This window comes from Anomaloglossus baeobatrachus, chromosome 4 (genome assembly GCF_048569485.1).
Source record: "Anomaloglossus baeobatrachus isolate aAnoBae1 chromosome 4, aAnoBae1.hap1, whole genome shotgun sequence".
In the NCBI taxonomy this organism is placed as follows: domain Eukaryota; kingdom Metazoa; phylum Chordata; class Amphibia; order Anura; family Aromobatidae; genus Anomaloglossus; species Anomaloglossus baeobatrachus.
In genome coordinates, this window is record NC_134356.1 from 663,167,411 (window position 1) to 663,191,697 (window position 24,287).

Below are 24,287 nucleotides of genomic sequence, written 5' to 3' on the forward strand. Positions count from 1 at the left end.
AGAGAACTGTCTGAAATTGTTCAAAAATATCAACAACCTCAAGGTTACAAGTCCATCTCCAGAGATCTTGATGTTCCTTTGTCCACGGTGTGCAACATAATAAGTTTACAATACATGACACTGTAGCTAATCTTCCTGGGCGTGGACAGAGAAAAAATGAAAGGTTGAAACGCAGGATAGTCCGGATGGTGGATAAGCCCCAATCAAGGTCCAAAGAAATTCAAGCTGTCCTGCAGGCTCAGGGGGCATCAGTGTCAACATGAACTATCCGTCCACATCTGAATGAAATGAAACGCTGTTGAGGAGACCCAGGAGGACTCTGCTGACACAGAGACATAAAAAGGCTAAACTGCAGTTTGCTAAATTATATGTGAGTTACCAAACTCCTTCTGGAAAAGACTCTTGTGGACCAATGAGACCAAGATAGAGCTTTTTAGTAAAGCACATCATTCTACTGTTTACTGAAAACGGAATGAGGCCTACAAAGAAAAAAACACAGTGCCTACAATCACACATGGTGGAGGTCAGAGATGTTTGGGGTTGTTTTGCTGCTTCTGCCACTAATTGCCTTGATTGTGTGTAAGGCATCATGAAATGTAAAAGATTAAAAAAGGACTTTGGGTGGCAATGTGGTGCCCAGTGTCAGAAAGCCAAGTGTAAAGGGTGCTTTATACGCTGTGATATCGCTAGCGATCTCGTTAGCGATGTGACACGCCAGATCGCACATACGATTTGCCGAGATCGCACATATGACCGGCGCTACAAAAATGACCTATGTGCGATCTCGGAAATCTTATCTGTGATCTGGCGTGTCACATCGCTAATGAGATCGCTAGCGATGTCGCAGCGTGTAAAGCACCCTTAAGTCCTAGGTCATGGGTCTTCCAACAGGACAAAGACTCCAAACACTTGAAGAAGCCCCAGAAATGGATGGAAACAGAGCGCTTGAGAGTTCTGAAGTGGCAGCAATGAGTGCGGATCTAAACCCCATTGACTCCTGTGGAGAGATCTGAAAATTACTGATAAGAGAAGAGAAGACACCTTCAGATATGAGAGACCTGGAACCCTTTATAAAGAAGAGTTTGCTAATTTGCCTTTTTTCCTCTGTTTTTTTGTGTTGTTCCAATACAGACAAAGGAAATAAACATGTGAATAACAGAACATATATATGATTGTAATAATTTTCTGAGAGAAATACTTCTTTTTAATCTCTTTATTAATGACCTTGTGGATGGAATTGATAGTAAAGTGTCAGTCTTTGCTGATGACACCAAACTATGTAGGATATTAAAAACTGACCTTGATAGTACAATATTACAAAACGATCTGGATAAGATGTCAGAATGGGCATATACTTGGCAAATGAGATTTAATGTTGATAAATGTGAAGTAATGCCCCTAGGACGGAGTAAACCTATAGCTGCGTATACATTAAATGGAAGTAAACTCGGGACTACAGAATAGGAGAAGGACTTGGGTATTCTCATTACAAATAAGCTGAGCAGCAGCACTCAATGTCAGGCAGCAGCTGCTAAAGCAAACAAGATTCTAGGGTGTATAAAATGAGAGATTAGATCCCGTGATCCCAACGTATTATTACCCCTCTATAAATCACTTGTAAGGCCACATCTGGAATATGGGATCGTAATATATATAACATATTATATATGGGAGTTTTGGGCTCCACATTTTAAAAAGGACATTCAGAAGTTAGTCAGTTCATAGGCGGGCAACTAGACTACTACAAGGAATGGAGGCCGCCCGTATGATGAGAGGTTGAAAAAGTTAGATATGTTTAGCTTAGAAAAAAGACGTCTCAGAGGAGATCTCATTTATATGTATAAATACACGTGTGGTCAATATAAAGGACTGGCACATGACTTATTTCTCCAAAGACAGTACTAAGGACCAGGGGGCACTCACTGCGAGTGGAAGAAAAGCGATTCCAGCAGCTAAATAGGAAAGGGTTCTTTACAGTTAGAGCAGTCAGACTGTGGAATACACTACCACAAGAGGTAGTAATGGCAGATACTATAACAGCTTTATATCAGGGCTGGAGGATTTCCACACTACACAACATTGTTGGTTATAAATGACTTAGTGACCAAATGTAGAACTGGTGGAGGAAGAGGGAATTAGATGGACCGAGGGCTTTTTTCAACCTTAGTAACTATGTAACTTCATTTTCTGGAACAATTTCAAGGGTACCAAAACTATCAGCCATGAATATAAATATAGAGCCCGCAAATATATCATATATTAAGAAGTGTGTGCATGGTCTCATTCTTGGCCTGTCACTGAGAAACTAAAAAGCCAACTCCTCCTTTAGACACTATCTTACAAATTACATACAGTCTTATGAAAAAGTTTGGGCACCCCTATTAATGTTAACCTTTTTTCTTTATAACAATTTGGGGTTTTGCTATTTCAGTTTCATACATCTAATAACTGATGGACTGAGTAATATTTCTGGATTGAAATGAGGTTTATTGTACTAACAGAAAATGTGCAATCCGCATTTAAACAAAATTTGACCGGTGCAAAAGTATGGGCACCTCAACATAAAAGTGACTAATAGTTTGTAGATCCTCCTTTTGCAATAATCACAGCCTCTAGTCGCTTCCTGTAGCTGTTAATGAGTCCCTGGATCCTGGATGAAGGTATATTTGACCATTCCTGTTTACAAAACAATTCCAGTTCAGTTAAGTTTGATGGTCGCTGAGCCATGGACAGCCGCTTCACATCATCCCACAGATTTTCAATGATATTCAGGTCTGGGGACTGGGATGGCCATTCCAGAACATTGTAATTGCTCCTCTGCATGAATGCCTGAGTAGATTTGGAGCGGTGTTTTGGATCATTGTCTTGCTGAAATATCCATCCCCTGCGTAACTTCAACTTCGTCACTGATTCTTGCGCATTATTGTCAAGAATCTGCTGATACTGAGTTGAATCCATGCGACCCTCAACTTTAACAAGATTCCCGGTGCTGGCATTGGCCACACAGCCCCAAAGCATGATGGAACCTTCACCAAATTTTACTGTGGGTAGCAAGTGCTTTTCTTGGAATGCCGTGTTTTTTGCCTCCATGCAAAACGCCTTTTTGTATGACCAAACAACTCAATCTTTGTTTCATCAGTCCACAGGACCTTCTTCCAAAATGTAACTGGCTTGTCCAAATGTGCTTTTGCATACCTCAGGCGACTCTGTTTGTGATGTGCTTGCAGAAACGGCTTCTTTCGCATCACTCTCCCATACGGCTTCTCCTTGTGCAACGTGCGCTGTGTTGTTGACCGATGCACATTGACACCATCTGCAGCAAGATGATGCTGCAGGTCTTTGGAGGTGGTCTGTGGATTGTCCTTGACTGTTCTCACCATTCTTCTTCTCTGCCTTTCTGATATTTTTCTTGGCCTGCCACTTATGGGCTTAACAAGAACTGTACCTGTGTTCTTCCATTTCCTTACTATGTTCCTCACAGTGGAAACTGACCGTTTAAATCTCTGAGACAACTTTTTGTACTTTCCCCTGAACAACTATGTTGAATAATCTTTGTTTTCAGATCATTTGAGAGTTGTTTTGAGGAGCCCATGATGCCACTCTTCATAGGAGATTCAAATGGGAGAACAACTTGCAAGTGGCCACCTTAAATACCTTTTCTCATGATGGGATACACCTGCCTATGAAGTTCAAAGCTCAATGAGGTTACAAAACCAATTTAGTGCTTTAGTAAGTCAGTAAAAAGTAGTTAGGAGTGTTCAAATCAAGAAATTGATAAGGGTGCCCATACTTTTGCACCGGTCAAATTTTGTTTAAATGCGGATTGCACATTTTCTATTAGTACAATAAACCTTAATTCAATCCAGAAATATTACTGAGTCCATCAGTTATTAGCTATATGAGACTGAAATAGCTGCTGCAAAACCCCAAATTGTTATAAAGAAAAAAGGTTAACATTAATAGGGGTGCCCAAACTTTGTATCAAATTAACTTTCATAAAACATGACAAGCAAAAGGGTAACAATGTTTTGGACCTTTGAATTTCGGGTTCCATATCTCACCTTCCACTACAGCTCTGAGTGTGAGACGACCTTCATTTTCTAGACAATCATCTTGGCTATCTCATACATAAATGTGACTTGCAACTATTTAGCATATGATTAGTTATGCAGATTCTTGTCCTGTCACTGCATTGTTACTGTTTTGCTTCTGATGGTGGATTTTTTGTCTTCCTTTAGTTTACAAATTACAACCTGTTCTCACATTCCCTAATAGCTCAGTGTGTTATTAGGTGGATTTCCAAGCGAAAGGTCACTGGTTCAAAATTAGGAGCAGCCGTGAGGAAGAGTTCCCAAGAAAAGAGAAACTTCTGAAAAGTAGTCACATGCAGAGAGAAATACCCTATTCTCATTAGAAAGAAAGTACAAGAAGCAATGGGATGAAACTAAAAGGAAGGAGATTCAGATTAGACATTAGGAAAAACTTTCTGACAGTGAGGGCAGTCAGGGAGTGGAACAGACAACCACGGGAAGTAGTGAGGGCAGTCAGGGAGTGGAACAGACAACCACGGGAAGTAGTGAGGGCAGTCAGGGAGTGGAACAGGCGGCCATGGGAGGTGGTGAGGGCAGTCAGGGAGTGGAACAGGCTACCACGGGAGGTAGTGAGGGCAGTCAGGGAGTGGAACAGGCTACTAAGGGAGGCAGTGAGAGCAGTCTGAGAGGGGAACATACTACTACAAAAGGCAGTGAGGGCAGTCAGGAGTACTATAGGCTACCACAGGAGTTAGTGAGGGCAGTCACGAGTGGTACAGGTTACCACGGGAGGCAGATATTGGAAAAGGCTACCGCGGGAGGAAGTGAGGGCAGTCAGGAGTGGTATAGGGTACAACGGGAGGCAGTGAAGGCAGTCAGAGAGTGGAACAGGCTACTACGGAAGGTATTGAGCTCTCCATCAATGGAAATTTTCAAGCGGAAGCTGGATAACCATATAGCTGGGATGATTTAGGAAAACCTGCACTCAGAGGTTGGACCTGATGGCCCTTGAGGTCCCTTCCAACTCTACCATTCTATGGTTCTATGAGCATCATCCAGTTTATTTTTTGGGACTTGAGCTGATGTTTTTCATTTTACCATTTTTGGGTAGATGTGATTATTTATTTTTTTTTGATCGCCTGATACCGCATTTTAATTTTTGTTGCGGCAACCAAAAAAAAAGTAAATCTGGTGTGTTTTTTGTTTTTGTTTTGTTTTTTTTTTCTCGTTACGCCCTTTACCGATCAGATTACTTGATCTTCTATTTGATAGATCTGGCTTTTCTGAATGCGATGATATCAGATATGTGTATTTTTTTTCTTTAATTGCTTTGTTTTCTGTGGCGCAAAAGGGGGGTGATTTGAACTTTTCACATCCATAGTACTCGAGTGTATGAAGTAACTCGTCTTGTAGGACACTCACATGTAGCTCAGCAGTGAGACCACCATCGATACTGGTCAGGTATCCAACGCCTTTAATTGTGAAACACCCCCATTTCATCAGGCTTCCTCCACCGAACTTGACAGTTCCTTCAATTTCTCGATGTTAGCCCCTTTTTCCCTTGTTTCTTCCAGACCCATTTGCCCCCATCAGAGCCGTCTATAGACTTTGTCTCATTGCTCCAAATCCCCCGTTTCCAATCTTCCACTTTTCATACTTCTTTGCAGTCTTGAGCCGACGCTTCTTACGATATTGAGGTCGAGGCTTCTTCACCTTTTTTCGGCCCACCAATCCAGACTTGTGTAACGTGCAGCGTCGCTTGGTGCTTGCATGGACGTCTGTGATCTCATAGTATGAAGCAGACGAGCCGCCTCCACTGCCGGGTGTCTCCACAACTGATAGATGTTGTGATGACCTGACTTGTTGACTCCAGTGTTTTGCCTGGTCGTCACCTCTTGGCTTTTGAATGGATGGACGGACTTTATATTCCTCCTACTGTCATGGCCTCCCATGATGCAGTTTGGCAATTTTTTTGGTGATAGACCACTATTGATGAGGTGGATGATGCTGTTTCTCTTTTTTTGGGAAATCTTCTTCATGGCTCCTCGATTCGCATCAGTGACCTTTCACCTGGAAATCAATCACTGAGCTATTAGGGAATGTGAGAACAGGTTGTAATTTGTAGTATACAGGAAGAAAAAGCTTTTTCCACCTCTAAGAGCAAAACAGTAACAATGCAGTGACCTGACAGGAATCTGCATAACTAATCATGTGCTAAATCGCTGCAAGTGAAATTTCTGTATGAGATAGCCAAGATGATTGTCTATAAAATGAAGGTCGTCTCACGCTCAAAGATGTAGTGGATGTTGAGATATAGAGTCTGAAAATCAAAGGTTCAAAACATTGTTACCCTTTTGCTCTTTCATTTTTATTTATTTATTTTTTTAAATACAGTATAAATCCTCACATAGCCCCCTTGATAGAAGCACACATACATTGTAATCCAAAGGTTTGGGCACCCCTGGTCACAATAACTTTTATTGCGAACATTTAAGCAAGTGGAAGATGCAATGATCTCTAAAAGACATAGCGTTAAATATGACACATTTACTTTTGTGTTAAAATAAATATATATATATATATATATATATATATATATATATATATATATATATATTCCTATTCATATTTTTAAATTAACAGAAAAGGAAAGTGTACCGATACAAAAGTTTGGGCACCCTGCATAGTTAGCACTTAGCAGCGCCCTCTTTGGCAAATATCACAGCGTTTAAACACTTTTCGTAGCAGCCAAGAGTCTTTCAATTTAGTTTGAGGGATTTTCATCCATTCTTCCTGGGAAAAGTCTTCCAGTAATGAAAGATTCCTGGGTCATCTTGCAGTCTTCTCCTGCTTTGTGGGCCTCCACCATTTTGATTTTCAGAGTGCTAGGCAGCTGCTTAGAAGAACCCATGGCAGCTATTTTTTTGGCACAAAGTTAGGGTAGGCTGTGTTTTTATAAAGCTGTGAAATTGGCATCACCTGGCCTATCCTAATGATGATAGTGAACAAGCCAGAAATCTAACAGGCTAATTAAAGGGAACCTGTCACCGGATTTGTCCCCTATAAGCTGTGGCCACCACCAGTGAGACCTTTTATACAGCTCTCTGGAATACTGTATATAAGAGCCCAGGCCGCTCTGTATAAGGTAAAAAACATCTTTCATTATACCACCTTGCAGGGTCAGCCTGGTCCGATGGGTGTTGCTGGTCTCGATCCAGCGCCTCCTCTCTTCCTTCCATCACCGTCCTCCTTCCCAACGCCATGTAGATGGCGCGTCCTACATCATCCACACAGTGTCCTCCATTGCGCACTTCCCACTGCCCGGCTGAGGGCAGATCAAAGTATCGTAATGTACATGCGTAGGCGTTCACTGACCTTTCCCCGCTCCTGCACATCACAGTACTTGGCTCTGTTCATCAAACCGGACCGCCCCGCAGGTGAGTATAATAAAGGTGTTTTCTATGTTATACAGAGTGGCCTGGGCTCTTATATACAGTATTCTAGATTGCCGTGTATAAGGATTCACTGGTGGTGGCTGCAGGTTATAAAGGAAAAAACCTGGTGACAGGTTCACCTTAAGGTCCGAAACCTTGGTCAAAGTCATCTGAGCACACAAAATCTTTCCATTGGACCATTTTCCTTTTTTGTAATTTTTAAAATGAAAAAGATGAGAATATACATATATTTTTTATTTTGCCTAAAATACAAAGGAAATGTTTCATCCTTTACGTGTATGTATGTATGTATATATATAATCACATACTAATCTCTCCCATTCTCCCGGCTCTTTGATCTGATTGGTGGAAGAAGGAGCCAGCGACTCTATCCTCCACCAATGCATTCACTGCTGTGTACAGGATACATACAGCGGTGATATCGGGACGTGGACAGGAGAGGGCATGGTGCAGCCCTTGTCCCACTGTATTCAGCCCTTCGGCTGTCTCGGTCCATGGGCCAGACTGGAGAAGCCGGTGGGCCGGATGTGTCCTGCGGTCCGCACGTTGCCCAGGTCTGGTCTAGTGCATTCATCTGAGTGTTTTGTCGGGGTTAGAGATGATTATCACCGTGCGCTCTCCTGCTTATAGTCTTGTCCTTTACATGTCTTTGTGTTCTCTATCCAGGACACAGCTGGACAGGAGAGATACCGCACTATCACCACTGCATACTATAGAGGAGCTATGGGATTCCTGCTCATGTACGACATCTCAAACATGGACTCCTTCAATGCCGTGCAGGACTGGTGAGAAAATAACCACGATCCTGGGATTGTATGATAAATTAAGGGATTGCTGGGAAGACAAGGATTTTCAAGCCTACCTTGTACTGTACTGCAGAGCTGTATTCATAATTCAGCTGGTTATAATTGTCGTTGTCAGATAATATTCTAACAGTTGAGTTCCAATAATGCTGGAAGTTCTCATTCAACAGATTACTGAACTTAATGCAGACACTAAACTAGCAAGATTTCAGCTCTGCAGAATTGTGGATGCAGCTATGGAGCACAATACAGTATGCAGTGCGTAAATATAGTCCAAAGGGCCTTGGTGAAAAGTTTGATTTCCCCCCACCATCTGAGCCAGCCATTGTAGCATTCAAAATCTTCTTATAAAGACATGCAAAATGCTGGTATATGTGTCCTCATCCTGGTATATATGTCCCGATCAAGGCCCCTTCCTGGTTTATGTCTCCCATCAGGGCCCCATCCTGGTATGTATGTCCCCATCATATCGTTGTCCTGGTGTATATGGCCCCGTAATGTCTCCATCCTGGGATATAGCATCATCCTATTATATGTCTCCATTCTGGCCACATCCTGGTATATAGCCCCATCCTGGTGTATGACCAACATCATGGCCCTATCCTGGTATGTATGTCCCCATCATATCCCCGTCCTGGTATATATGGCCCCATAATGTCTCCATCCTGGGATGTAGCCTCATCCTAGTATATGTCCTCATTCTGGCCACATCCTGGTATATAGCCCCATCATGTTTTTATCCTGGGATCATATCAAAGGGTGCGGGGCTGTAAAGTGCAGCTAGAAAAAAATCACAATCCAGGGCATACAGGTATAGGGGTTTAGTATTGCCAGGAATCCATCACAAATCTCCCGAGCCTGTGCCTGGGAAACTTTCTAAGGATGAACTTTATGGGCTTGTGGGTGAACTTGTTCTTTGAAAATTCAGAATGACTATGACCGTGGGAGTAAACGGAGAGGGAAGAGCTGGCTCCACGGAGAGAGCAAACAGCCCGAGGAGTGGGAGGAACGAGTCACAGGATCTCACATTTACCTGGATTATTCATTATCCCAGCAAGGAGTAATATCATTGTGGGCACAGTAATTGTCAGGAATATCAGGAACGTGTCATTTGCCACCTCTCGGGGTTACCTAGGACAAGTGGATGGGCGGCGTCCCTTAATGGGGCATCTTCTAGATCCACACCTGTCTGTAGAATAAGGGGTCTCTGTTCCCCTTTTTACAGCACAAGAAGATCTTCACCTGTAAAGAACTGTTCTTGGCAATAAAAATCACTGCACATCCAAAACCTTACTGAATGGGAGAATGGGATTCGCTTGTTTTTTGGTACAAGTCATCCACTAGTAGATAGGAGAGCCACAAGCCCATAACATTATATTAGCAACTAGCTGTAGTGCCCGGCGGTGCCCGGGATAGTAACTAAGTGTCATTCTGTCTCTTTCCTACTATTCCTCTTTCTCTTTCCCTCTCCCTCTTTCTGTCTGTCTCTGTGTGTCTGTCTCTCTCTCTCTCTGTTTTTCTCTGTCTCTCTTTCCCGGTCTGTCTCTCTTTCCCGGTCTGTCTCTCTTTCCCGGTCTGTCTCTCTTTCCCGGTCTGTCTCTCTTTCCCGGTCTGCCTCTCTTTCCCGGTCTGCCTCTCTTTCCCGGTCTGCCTCTCTTTCCCGGTCTGCCTCTCTTTCCCGGTCTGCCTCTCTTTCCCGGTCTGCCTCTCTTTCCCGGTCTGCCTCTCTTTCCCGGTCTGCCTCTCTTTCCCGGTCTGCCTCTCTTTCCCGGTCTGCCTCTCTTTCCCGGTCTGCCTCTCTTTCCCGGTCTGCCTCTCTTTCCCGGTCTGCCTCTCTTTCCCGGTCTGCCTCTGTCTGTCTCTCCACAAATATCATATTACCTCACACAGAAGCTTCTTATACTAACAATTTTATTTGTTGCCTATAGCAACCAATCACAGCTCCTATTAATGACCTGTAGCTCCCAGCTCCAATGACTTTAATGGAGGCAGGTTTTTTTGAGAGTAACTGTAAAGCGCGGGGTTAAATTTTACCATCAAAACATAGCCTATGACGTTTCCTGAGTCACATGAGGCGTCTGTGCAAAATTTCGGGATTGTAAATGCGACGGTGTGGATTCCTTTAGCCGACATACACACACATATATACACACACATACACACATACATACATAAATACATACACTCAGCTTTATATATTAGATTGGGATTAGGCTTCTAATACTTTTGTTTATTAAGGCAACCTGTCATAGGGCTTTCTCCAAATAAACTAAATCCAGCACCTTTAAGTCCTCCTGAGCAGCGCTCCACCAACCTGTTCCTTAGTGCCCAGTTCCCCCGCACATCTAACAAAATACTTTTTACAATCCTCCTGTACCGTCCATGTTGTCTGGTCCGATGGATGTGGCTGGTCTGAGCTCTGTGGCTCATCTTTCCCTGCAGTCACCAGCGGTCGTCCTCCTTGATTTACGCGTCCGGTGCCTCCTACCTCATCCGCCGGTGCAGCTCCTGTTCTCTTCTGTGCAGGCACGAAAGTTGAACAGACTACAGATGACGTAGGAGACCTCAATTGTGGGGCCAGAGGAGAAGCCCACAGACCAGCGAAACCCACCGGACCACGACGATTAGCCTACAGTGCGGGAGAATAATAAGAGGCGAGAATCCCTATTGTGTGCACTGCAAGGAGGCAAAAAATGCCCTTAATAGTTGTCAAGGGTTATAAAAACAGTTCAGATCCCGAACAGCGCCACATGTGTCCGTAGGTCGTGTCTGGTATTGCAGCCCGTCATGAATGCGGTCGGCTGCACTTACCACAATGGCAGGAGGTGCACTATAATATCTACAAGGTACTTATCTCTCATGGTGAATGCCAGAAAAATAAATGGTAAAAAAATAAAATAAAATTCCAGAATCTCTTAAAAAATAATGGTGCCACAAAATATAAAATGCCCCCCCCCCCCTCCCCAGAAAACAAATGCTAAAAATATGATGCCCAATTTTTTTTTCCCTTTGACCCTACAGGGCTACCCAAATCAAAACGTACTCATGGGACAACGCACAGGTCCTACTGGTAGGAAACAAGTGTGACCTGGAAGATGATCGAATCATCCCAGCCGAAGACGGACGCAGACTGGCCGAAGAATTAGGTGAGGCTCATCTTATGTTTTCAGAAGCGCAGCGGTCCTCTGCTTCCTTCTTACTGGGGAGGACAATGCGCACCGCCAACCCGAACTGTGTACCCTCTTGTGCCGCCAACAGGGGGCTTTGCCTCTGCAGCACCTGAAAAGTGCAGGGACGTTGCGATCCTGCAATTCGGCAGGGTCTAGCTTTAACTCTCTATAGCTGCTCCTGTCTGAGTATTAGCTGCAGTGCGTATGACCGCTGCAGCCAATCACTGAGCTCAGTGACACTGGTTTTGCACCCAGCTGGAGCTGCTGAGCACAGGGGTGATATGTGCGGTCGTCGTGATGTGGCCACTATATAGTTGATGGAACTGTGCTGTTCCAATCCGCAAGTGATCACATCAAGCCGCCACTGACATACGGATTAGCTCCAACCCCACCGGTCTCATTTTGATGACCTATGCTAAGTATAGACCATCAATATAAAGTACTGAAAAATCCCTTCAATAGTTAAAATTATGGTATTTGTAAAAACAAAAATCTTTACAATTTTTTTTTTACTTTCTATTAAAAATCCTCTCTCATCTCAAAATGTATACTTCTATAGTTTACTGCTCCTTTCCTAGGTTACTCCCAATCTTTCCCGGTCTGTCTATCTCTTTCCCGGTCTGTCTATCTCTTTCCCGGTCTGTCTGCCTCTTTTCCCGGTCTGTCTATCTCTTTCCCGGTCTGTCTGCCTCTTTTCCCGGTCTGTCTGCCTCTTTTCCCGGTCTGTCTGCCTCTTTTCCCGGTCTGTCTGCCTCTTTTCCCGGTCTGTCTGCCTCTTTTCCCGGTCTGTCTGCCTCTTTTCCCGGTCTGTCTGCCTCTTTTCCCTGTCTGCCTCTTTTCCCTGTCTGCCTCTTTTCCCTGTCTGCCTCTTTTCCCTGTCTGCCTCTTTTCCCTGTCTGCCTCTTTTCCCTGTCTGTCTCTATTTGTCTCTCCACAGATATCATATTACCTCACACAGAAGCTTCTTATACTAACAATTTTAACAATAGGTTACTCCCCATCTTTGTGTTTGGGCAAAACGTTTTTTGAAAGTTGAAATCCCTTTAAATGGTATACTAGAAAATGATATTTTATAATTACTGTCCTCCCATGTATATTTACACAAGTGTACACCACCAGATAGAATTGTTTCTAAAGGAAATGGGAAAGCAGGAGTAAGAGTGTGACTATATAAAACAAATTTGACCTTTTATTAATAATTTAAAATATTTATTATAACTCATCTTTCGCCCCCTAGAAAAAGCCAGATTAGCTGGCGAAACACGTGTTATAATAAATATTTTAAATTGTTAAGTAATAAAGATCAATCACCAAGGTGTACTCAAGGTACCAGAGGTATACTAATATAGACAAACCAAAAACCTCTAAAATCACTGATACTTTATTCGTATGTAGCTAATATCCCCAGCAAACATATCACAAACAAAAATAGTAGTGTGTGAATACTACACAAGGGTAATTCGTGATAGGTAGACAGTGGGGGCAACAGGGAGTGACTTTATAGATGAAGAGTTATTTGATGTAGTCACGGATGGCACAGGCCTTACCCTAGCCTTAACCTGCCTGACAACGGAGGTTAATTCACCCTAGATCTTGTGGCGCCCCCGTTCCTCAGTGGCTATCCCTGTTGCACCCTGAACTATGACTGATGGATCACCCTCCACCAAACCTCAGAACGTGCAGGTAAAAAAAATCATTCATGTACACACATATACAGGCATAGGTTGTAAATTGCCATGAAACTAGTATATACATGTAATGCAAATATTCACCATATTGACAGGTCAAGAAGACCGTATAAATTGGATACAGGGGAAAAAACAATAATGACCTTGATGGGGACCTAGGTCACAGGTCAATAATGAAGCCAGCTAACATAAACAGATGTATTAGTGGGTTAAATTACAAAGATGAGCCCATAAAAGACCATTTGCAAAAAAAACCTACCAAAATAAGGATAGTAGCATGGCCCCTAAAGGGATACTCATCATACAAGTGTGATCCCAAAATAGATTATCCATAAATAATAATAATAAATAAATATAATAATAAATATAATAATAAATAATATAATAATAAATATATAATAATAAATAAATAAATGGATAGATCCCCAAATTATTTGTCAACGACCCGACGCGTTTCCCCCCAGGGATTGGGGTTCATCAGGGGTCAAGGGATTGAACAGCGTCTCCCACTGAAGGCCACTTGTCCAGCAGTCTTCACACAAGATAGAATACCCGAGGATCGGGAAGTATCTAATCCTCATGAGGTATGTCACAGGATCCTGTATCCTGCAGATTTAAAGATGAAACGTTTGTAAAATGAGCAGCTTTTTCAATGACAGCAGCTGCCGATCAGCTGGGGTGGGTATTCATAGTGACTCCCGCCCCCTGCCTGTCCGTCCTCCCACTATCTGTTATTTATGCGAAGTCTATTATAGAATTGTTTTACTAAGTGGCTAGAAGGACCTGTGCTGATGTCATATCCATGTGACCAGAAGGGGCGGGGTCTCAGCCAACATAGCTGATACAAGGAAGCAACATTATTTTTCTGTTGGCTGAGGCTCCGCCCCTTCTGGTCACATGGGTATGACATCAGCACAAGTCCTTCTAGTCAGTTAGTAAAGCAATTCCATCCAGAATTAGCATAAATTTCAGATTGAGGGAGGACGGACAGGCAGGGACGCGGGAATCACTATCAAAACCCACCCCAGCTATCAGCTGATCGGCAGCTGCTTTCATTCAAAAAGCTGCTCATTTTCCAAACTTTACTTGCTTGTGTTTCAAAACCTATACATCCTAGCTGACAACTAAAGGTATGTATAGAATCAGCCTGATAGTGCCAGTATAGCACTGGCTTTAGGTTATATAGGACAATCCTGGTGATTAATGCACTTTAATTGAAAAAGAAATGTTAGAGACCCCTAGAAGAAGCAAGACTAGCTGGCGAAACCTGTTTATAATATTTAAAATTGTTAAGTAGTAAAAGTCAAATTATTTGTTATATAATCATCTTTTCTTTTATAATTAGTTGAAAAAGAAATATGCTTTTATGTCATAATGTTAAAAAAGATTCAAATAAAAATATAATTGCCTCTATTGCTGAATTTAAAACAAAAAAAACAAAGCCGGGACTGACCCAAGGTCTCTACTGACACGTTTCTCCTTCTCTTCAAGGATTTGAGTTTTTTGAAGCTAGTGCGAAAGAGAACATCAACGTGAAGCAAGTGTTCGAGCGTTTGGTGGACGTCATCTGTGAGAAGATGAACGAGAGCCTGGAGAATGGACCAGTACCATCAAGTGGAGCCACTCAGCTTAATGACGCTGCCCCTAAGGAGCAGAATAGCTGCTCTTGTTAATCCGGTCACGGAAAATTACACGAAAAAGGCCAATTAGGTCGGAGAGATGTCTCTTGATATATGCAAAGCTCAGCCAGAAGTAATTGCCCACATGGGGCTGTAGGAGGCCCACAGGGAAGGGGGTGACTGCGGCCATCACACTCCCGGCTGAGCGTGACTCCTCCAGAGAGAGACATTGTTACATAGGAATCCCCAAGCTAATCCATTGTTACAGAAATGTATCGGGCGTCCCACAAATATTGGGGGCCGAGTTCATGGTCTATGTGGCCAACATGCACCACCCTATGGTATGATTGCATCTCCAAAGGGGCTTCCTGTGTCTCCTTGCCATTAAGTGCCAAAGATTAACCCAATGTGCCCCTACATGAATAATTCCACCTTTACGAGGGATCTGCAAAGTATCGCTCTGCATGTTTTTGTTTTATTTTTTTAATTGCTCCGCATGAACCTTCTGAAGGGGGGGGCATAGAAGTGTTACTGTGTAAGGATGGGACCCCCCCGTGATGGACTGAGGGTGGGATTACGCCGCGGTCACTGAAGTGCAAATTCGTACATTATATATATATTTGGGTGTCACAAATGAAGCTGTTAACACCTGAAATGTCCCCTCTCTTGTGGGTGTACGATCATTATGCCACATGTTTACATTTTTAATAAAAGGAATTCTCCTTTTATTGTATCTATGAAATGTGACTGAGTATGACAGCGTGACCTGTGTATTAGGAGGGGAGGTCTGTGTGTAGCCCCCCACGGGACCTGCAGGGCATAACCCGTCACCGGGCCAGTGGTTTTGTGGGGTTGCCGTGAATGTCCTGACCCGCCTCCGTGGCCCCGTCGGCTACAGGCAAAGAGAGACTCAAAAGGGAGGGGGAATTGGGGATGCTGTGCAGCGCCACCTTGTGGTGCGCGGACAGGGATTAGGCGCCGCTGCGAGATGTTGCTCTTCTCCGAGGCTGATTTTACCGCAGCCCAGATAGTCCAGCTCCCCACAGGTGGAGCGAGGCCCGGGGAGGACGGTGGTGACTGGGGGAAGAGCTAGGCGGCGGCGCCGGCAAATCAGAGTCTCACACGGGGGCTGCGGTTCCAGATGTTTTTTGTTTTTTTTTAAATTTAACATTTTTATTGGTGTTCAAAACAAAAGTGTGCCGTCCCCACGCTGCTCGGATCCGGACCTACGGTGCGGCTCGAGGGGTGCGCCGGACCCGGGGGTCGTGGATCGATACCCTGGGGCCCAGTGTTGTGCAGGGTTGCAGGTTTCAGCACACTTATGGTTCTGTGGTCCTGGTGCTGGATAAGGCTGTACCGAAGCATGGAGTCAATAAATACAGTGTTCTTTGATAAACCAAGGTGATGGTGGCCGGCCTCCGCTGACGGGTGTGTCTGGTCCCACACCCGGGCTAGTAGTCAGTGTCCTTCTCCTCTGCACTTTGTGTTTCTCTCAAATGGACCTCCCAGTGTGTAACGCAGGAGTCCGCTCCCGGTCCTTTCGTGGGGAGCCGTGCCCGTCGACCCTGACCCGTGGGATCTACCGGGCCCTGGCGGATGCCCTATCCCCCTTGGTGGGTGGTTGTTACTTTTCGGGACTTGGGTTGGGACAGGACCTAAAATCCTGCCCTCAACTGGTTAATTAGCTAGGCCGTTGGTGCCGGTCCTGGCTTCAGGGTCCAAGTACCCCCTTGTGCACGGTTTCCGGGTCGGTTCTCCGGTGTCAGTACCAGCGGGCTACAACCCTGCCCCGGTCCACCTCGGATCTCCGGCAGCCATCTTCCCGTCTCCTGCTAACTCTGACTACTGTCTACCACCTACCCAAGGCACCAGGGCTCCAACCCCGGCACCTGTCAACTTCACTGGACTTTCACACTTCAACTCCAAACTTAAACTCTTTTCTGACGTGTTTCCCGCCCCAGGTGCTCTAGACCCCTAAGTGGGCATTCTCCATCCGCCTGGTCCCGCCCACTGGTGTGTCTGTCCAACCCTAAGGGAGGTGGATAGGGTTTCAGGTCGGCTGGTTTAACCCTGTGTGGGAAAGGTGTAGTGCGGGGGCCTCGACTGTGTGACTACCTGGTTTTGCCAGAGCGTCACAAAAGCAATTGCAATCATTGATATGCAGAAATGGAAAAAATAGCATCATGGTACTGATAATAACAATCAATAGTCCATTAATCACGTACTCTTGCAACTCTGGTGACCATATTTAATACATTTGACTCGCATCAAATATAGCCGAGTCCCACAATCTTTCCCCTCGGTCTTCCACAACATCAGAAGCAGGAATCACTTAAATAGAGAACAAAGGAAAGAAGGAAGGGAGAAAAATAGAAAGGGAGAGAGATATGCCACGGGCACCCCTACCCGCCCGGTCCAAGACCCAATACCAAAAAGCACTCAGGAAGATATCACTCTGTTCACGCAAGTACGCGTCACATTCTACCTCACGGTACAGAAACCAGGACTAGTCAAGAAAGATTCCCAATGGAACCACTTCGTAGCGGTGGCATCCACATCATTACGAGATTGGGCCAGTATCCCTTCCATCCGGTAAATCACGTCTACGGTTCCAGATGTTTTTACTCACAGTTCATATGTGCTGCGCCCGCAGAGTACCGGTCATCGCCGTGATGGGCCCCAGCCGATCCCGAATGAAGCAGAGGTCACCACATGTGTTGTGAAGCATTTGAGACTTTCCTCCTTGTGCCTTATAGTGTGGATCCTCATGGCGTGAAGCTACTTGGGGAACCCAGTGTCCTTGGCCTTAGTTGCCGTCCCGTACGGAGGCAGCATGAAACTTGTTATGGACCCGACCATGGCCGTGGCTCCTGGGTCTATCTGCTACTGTGCCCCAGGACTTTTGGTGGTGGGCAATGGGACGTGAAATCCCCTTTCCCTGCAGATTTGTTAGAGTCCATGAAGGTTTCTCTAACCAAGGGCTCTGCACCCTGACTGGCGCCGGTCCCGAAGGGGCTGTTGGGGGCTCACCCTCTGGCTACCGAGTTGCTCGTCTGTCTCACAGCTCCACTTGGTTGTCTCCTGCTTCTCCCAGTCCGTCCTGTGCAAACTCAGCGCGATGTCATGGCCCCTGGTCCTGGGACTAATTCCTCCAAGCTCCCGTCCCCAGGACCAATCTGTTAAACGCTGCTCTCCTAAGGGTGGCTTTACACGCTACGAGATCGCTACAGCGATCTCATTGAGGTCATAGATTTTGTGACGCACATCCGGCCGCTGTAGCGATCTCGTTGTGTGTGACTCCTAGGAGCAATTTTGGATTGTTGCAAAAACGTCCAAAATCGCTCCTCGTTGACATGGGGGTTGTCACAAACCACAGGGGGGGTCACTCAGAAATCCCTCGCGCTGGCTACCAGTACGTCACAATCGGGGGGTAACAAGTGGGGGTCACCCCTACTTCATACCTCCCGACCGACAGACAGAGCACGTGACGCGCTCTCTAGCGCCCCTCTTATAGTCAGGCCAATTATGGAATTGCCCGACAATAAGCAAGGAGGCCGCTATACTACTTATGCCGATTATTGAAGGGTCCCCGGTGAGAGTAAGGTATATATTCCCCCGACCTCCGCGGGCGGAATATATAATATCTCCCCGAATCTCACTGGCCTCCCCACAATAATCCTTGGCACAACTCGCTGCCACCAACCGCTTCACGGTAACTATTAGCCGAACACACAGACGTGGGATTCAAGATCGAGATAACAGAACAGCCCAAGATTAATTATATAATTTAATCGCCTAAAGCACACTAGAAACTACAATATATACAATAGGGAATCTACAGAATATACAGTTATGTCAGAGTACAGTTACAGATAAAGCATGGGTTACAAACAGGTATACAATTACATCAGTTACCTTGTGTGTCTGGCCACAGGGGGGCGCTGTAGACCAGGTTTCTAGGATTCTTCCTCACAGGTCTTTCCCAACCAGGCCCCCGAGCAGAAGAACACTGGAAAATGGCCGAAGTAGGGTTATCAACCTGGGCAGATCCAGGTCCCCTCCTACCTTAGTGACCTCACAGGGAAGCACTGCCACTCCCCCTGCATGGATCAGAATTATCCAGCAAAGGGGATATTGGCCATAACTTTGCCTGGGAGCGTCGTAGGCGGACGCCAATGCTCTCATTGTGACAGTTATGAATTTAGCTACAGAACGAGGGGACTCATGACCTGTCTACGAGTTCCCATATGGCTGATATCACGCCTGGGGTATTTCCCAAGCTCCCCCTTCCATAAAAAAGGTGTGCCAGCATCGTCCGCCTGCGCAAACACCATTTTTATGGTTGCCATATTTATCGGAGATATGGCTTGCGAGATATGAACCATTTTTTACTGGAGTCGTTCTGTCTGGCTACTTCCAAGCCTTGCTAATGAGATACAACTCTTGTTACAGGGTGACGGCAGGGAGTCATCCTGGGTCCATTGTCCTCACATCATCTCATCTCCATATCAGAGGAGATGGCTGTTGGAGGTGTAAGTGGGATGTGACACCTTCACAGATGCTGGACATTTGAGAACAAGAAAGGGAGGGGGGGCACTGCCAGGGAGTGATGAGAGCAATTATGACTTCTAGTCATAATTCCTCTTCATATCCCAGGATTTACCTCACACCTCCCCCCTTTTGAGGGCGCTAGGGGGCAGCACACTCCGGTGTTCCCCCGTGCGCCCGTCCGCGACCTCTCCTTGTCGGGACAGCCCGTCTGCGTTACCGTGGTCACGGCCCCTTTTGTGGCGAATGGTGAAGTCGTATTGCTGGAGCGCAAGGCTCCATCGCAACAATCGCCCATTCGTCCCAGAGACGGTGTGCAACCAGCTGAGGGGATTGTGGTCCGTCTCCACGATGAAGTGGCGCCCGTATAGATAGGGTTGCAGACGCTGCAGGGCCCACACTATGGCCAGGCACTCCTTCTCCATTGTAGAATAGGCCACTTCCCTTGGTAACAGCTTCCTGCTCAGGTACAAGACTGGGTGCTCTTGGCTCGCAGAGTCCACCTGGCTGAGCACCGCACCGAGGCCGAAGTCACTGGCGTCGGTCTGTACTACAAACGGCCGCGTGAAGTCGGCTGCCTGTAGCACGGGCGGGCTGGACAGGGCGTCCTTTAGGGCCCGGAAGGCTGTCTCGCAGTCCACTGTCCAATCGACTGCAGAGGGCAGCTTCTTCTTGGTGAGGTCCGTCAAGGGCTTTGCCAGGCTACTATAGCATGGAACAAACCTCCTATAGTACCCAGCGGTCCCCAAGAAGGACATCACCTGCTTCTTGGTCCTGGGGGTGGGCCAGGATGCGATGGCCTCCACTTTCTCAGGCTCGGGCTTCAGCGTTCCCCCACCTACCCGGTGACCGAGGTACTGGACCTCGCTCATGGCCAGCTGACACTTTCCCGGCTTGATGGTCAAACCTGCCCGGTGGATCCGCCTGAGCACCTGTGCTAGATGCTCTAGGTGGTCCTCCCAGGTGGGACTGAAGACGGCAATGTCATCCAGGTACGCGGCCGCGTACCCTTCAAGTCCCTTGAGCAGGGTGTTGACCATCCGCTGGAAAGTGGCAGGGGCATTCCTCATCCCGAATGGCATCACCGTGGACTCGTACAGTCCAAATGGGGTAATAAAGGCAGAGCGTTCCCTGGCCTTGCGAGTCAGGGGGATCTGCCAATATCCCCGGCTCAGGTCCATGATGGTCAGGTACTGAGCCCCGGCCAACTGATCGAGCAGGTCATCGATGCGTGGCATTGGGTACGCATCGGCGACCGTGACAGCATTGAGCCCCCTGTAGTCCACGCAGAACCGAGTGGTTCGGTCCTTCTTAGGGACGAGGACTACAGGCGAGGCCCAAGCGCTGTTGGATGCCTGGATCACCCCCAGCTCCAGCATCTCGTCAATCTCCTGGCGCATGTGTTGCTGCACCTCCAGGGAGACCCGATATGCTGAACGCCGGATCGGGGGATGATCCCCAGTGTCCACGTGATGGACAGCCAAGTCAGTCCTTCCGGGCTGGTTGGTAAACAACCCCCGGAAGGGGAGGAGGGTGGCCCACAGCTGGGACCGTTGGTCCTCCAAGAGCTGGTGGCCAACCTCCACATCCTCAATGGATCCGCCTGCCCTAACCTGGGCTAGCATATCCAAGAGGGTTTCCGCTTCTCCCTCCTCGGGCAGGTTGCACACGGGGAGCGCACATGCCTCCCGCTCATGATGTGCCTTCATCATGTTCACATGGAAGGGCTTTCGCCTTCCACGGGCGGGGTCCAGGGTGACCAGGTACGTCACAGGGTTGAGCTGCTGGTACACGAGGTATGGGCCTTCCCAGGCTGCCTGAAGCTTGTCCTGTGGTACGGGGACCAGTACCCACACCTCTTGACCCACTTGGTAGGTCCTCTCACAAGCGTTCTGGTCGTACCAACGCTTCTGATCGGCCTGGGCTTGAGCCATATTGTCGTGTACCAGTTGCGTCAAGGCCTGCATTTTGTCCCGGAAGCGCATGACATACTCGATAACCGACACTCCAGGGGTGGCCAAATCCCCTTCCCAAGCCTCTTTCACCAGAGCCAGGGGGCCCCGCACACGTCGCCCGTACAGGAGCTCAAACTGTGAGAATCCTGTTGAGGCCTGTGGAACCTCCCGGTAAGCAAATAACAGGTGTGGGAGATACCGCTCCCAGTCACGCCCATGGGAGTCGACCAACATCTTAAGCATCTGCTTTAAGGTGCCATTGAACCGCTCGCACAGGCCATTAGTCTGTGGATGGTACGGGCTGGCCACCAGATGTCGCACCTGGACTTGCTTACAGAGGGTCTCCATCAGCTGGGACATGAATTGGGTCCCCCGGTCGGTGAGCATTTCCTGGGGAAAACCCACTCGGGAGAAAATCTCCAGCAATGCGGTGGCCACCTTGTCAGCCCGAATGGACGACAAGGCCACTGCTTCTGGGTACCGGGTGGCATAGTCAACTACCGTCAGTATGAAGCGTTTCCCGGAGCTGCTGGGGATGGCCAGCGGGCCGACCAGATCCACAGCCACCCTCCTGAAAGGCTCATCGATGATTGGCAGAGATACTAGTGGGGCTTTGGGGTGTGGCCCCGCCTTCCCCACTCTCTGACAGGTTTCACACGAACGGCAGTAGGCAGCCACATCGGCCCCCATTTTTGGCCAGTAGAAATGCTGGTTTAACCTGGCCTTGGTCTTAGCGATCCCTAGGTGTCCGGCCATCGGAATCTCATGTGCGATCCGCAACAACTCCGTCCGGAACGGATAGGGTACCACCAACTGTCGGTCCCTGGGCCACGCCTCCGGTGAACCCTGCTGGACCGTGGCCCGGTACAGCCGTCCTTGGTCCCAGACCACTCGCTCCGGGTCCGAGTCCGAGGGAGGCTGTGCCGCCTGCTCCTTTAGAGCTTTCAGGCTGTCGTCAGCTTCTAACGCTGCCTGAAACCCCTGACCAGATGTGGCCAGAATCGACGAGACTGTCACATCTTCGGTCAGTACCCCGGGACCTGTGTCCTGGCCTCCACCTGACTCGGCTGCCACTTGGTCAGAAGGGGAAGAGCTATCGGACCTCCGGGAGGCCCCTTGGCTTCCAGCACTCCCACTGCGGGTGACAGCGGCCACAGCCGCTGCGACCGTGGGTCGTGCCTGCTCCTCCTCCGTTCCTGACCAAGTCGCCGGTTCAGGCAGACCTACCTGGCTTCCTGACACCCCGGTTGTGGGGGAACCCTGCACCGAGATCTTACCTGGGAGCACTTCCGCTCCTGGACCGGCCCCAATCTCACCTGCCTGTTCCCCCTCTGCAGCAACAGAACCCCGCTGTGAAATCTCTGGGGACCCCACATTTGCTGTGGTAGCCCCCACCCCACACACTGGTCCTCCCCCTGCAGCACCCTGCTCTCTGCTTATCCCTGCAGAGGGCAACAGATCCCAGCTCACAGGCTGGTTACTTGTAGAGGCATGGTCACACCTTCCTCTGACCCCCTCCCCTGTCACAGCTGCAGCTGAGTGTGTGTCTATGGTGTCTATGCAAGCAGAAATATCAGAGTTCACTCCCTCCTCCCTTACATCATTCATAGATAACACATTAACATTGTCCGGAGGCACGTCAGCACTGGCTGAAGGTTCAGCCTTTGGGGCGGGGCCAAACTGGGAGGTTATTTGCCCCAAATCTGTCCCAAGTAGCACGTTTGCAGGGATCCGATCAGTTACCCCCACCTCCCTCACCCCTCGCCCTGCGCCCCAGTCCACATAAATGTCAGCAACAGGCAGCGCCGGGTCAATGCCTCCAATCCCGGAGACAGCGAGGGTTTTTCCAGGGATCAAGTCTTGGGGGGACACCATCTCAGGCCGCACCAGAGTCACCTCCGAGGCGCTGTCTCGCAGTCCTATGGTCACAGACTGGCCGACGGTGACAGGTTGGAAGCTGTCCAGGGACCTACCACCACCCCCACCCACACAATACACCTTGGGCGGCCCTTGGGACGGGGACGGAGCCGGGGCCTTGGGACGCTGAGGGCACATGGCCTTGAAGTGTCCAGGTAGGTTGCACTGGTGGCACCGTCTTGGTTCCGCCACGGGCCTGGAGAGGGGAGTTGAGGGGGACACCCCCTGCAGTCTAGGGGCAGGTGGGGCAGTCGCAGAATTCATCTTACCCCCTCTCCAGGTGCTGCTGGTGGCCGCTCTCCTGGCCTCAGGGGCCCGGTTGTTGGTGTAGTCATCGGCAAGGGCAGCTGTAGCCGTGGACCCCTTTGGCTTCTGGTCTCGGATGAACTGGCGGAGATCCTCAGGGCAGTTCCACAAGAGTTGCTCCGTGATGAACAAGTCCAGGATCTCCGGTCCGGTGGAAAGCTGCAGGCCTTGGGTCCAGTGGTCGGCAGCTCGGGCAAGTGCCCGCCGGTGGTCAGCCCAGGAGTCCTTTGGTCCCTTCTGTAGGCTCCGGAACTTCTTGCGGTAGGACTCTGGAGTGAGGTTGTACTGTTGGATCAGGGCCCGCTTGATGGTGTCGTAGCCCTGATCTGCCTCAGCAGGCAAGTCCCCAAGGACATCCAGGGCCTTACCCCTTAAACGGGGGGTCAGGTATTTGGCCCACTGGTCCTTGTCCAGATGGTGCTGCAAGCAAGTCCGTTCAAAAGCAGTCAAGAAAGAGTCCAAGTCTCCATCCTTCTCCAGCACTGGGAAGTCCTCAACACGGACCTTTGGAAGTTTGGTGTCTTGAAGGTCACGTGTGGCTGATGAGGGCCGGAGCTGAGCTAGCTGCAGCTGGTAGTCACGCTCTGCCTGTTGCCGTCGCTCCGCCATGAGTATCTCGTAGGTATCCCGGTCTCCAGCCTGGAGAAGGGCCATAGCCATTTGAAGAAGGCTATCCGAGCCTCCCAGGCTCGGTGGAATGGCACGTGGTGATCTGCGGCCCGCTGCGGAGCCTGGTGCTTCACTGTCCATTGCAGAGCGGAGGGCTGGCATCTGGCTCGTTGAGGAACCTTGGGC

The 24,287-nt window shown here is 48.0% G+C and overlaps 1 protein-coding gene across 4 annotated transcripts in view; it reads left to right on the forward strand.

Annotated features, from left to right (window-relative positions):
- LOC142304316 (ras-related protein Rab-3D-like) overlaps window positions 1-15,499 on the forward strand; it is a 65,122-nt gene extending 49,623 nt beyond the window's left edge. For all 4 annotated transcript variants that reach the window (XM_075346582.1, XM_075346581.1, XM_075346584.1 and 1 more), the window contains 3 exons: window positions 8,153-8,271; window positions 11,311-11,435; window positions 14,639-15,499. In XM_075346582.1, the coding sequence (XP_075202697.1) occupies window positions 8,153-8,271; window positions 11,311-11,435; window positions 14,639-14,820 (426 nt within the window). In that variant the 3' untranslated portion in view covers window positions 14,821-15,499. The remainder of the gene's footprint in view (window positions 1-8,152; window positions 8,272-11,310; window positions 11,436-14,638) is intronic.
- The last annotated feature ends 8,788 nt before the right edge of the window (window positions 15,500-24,287 follow it).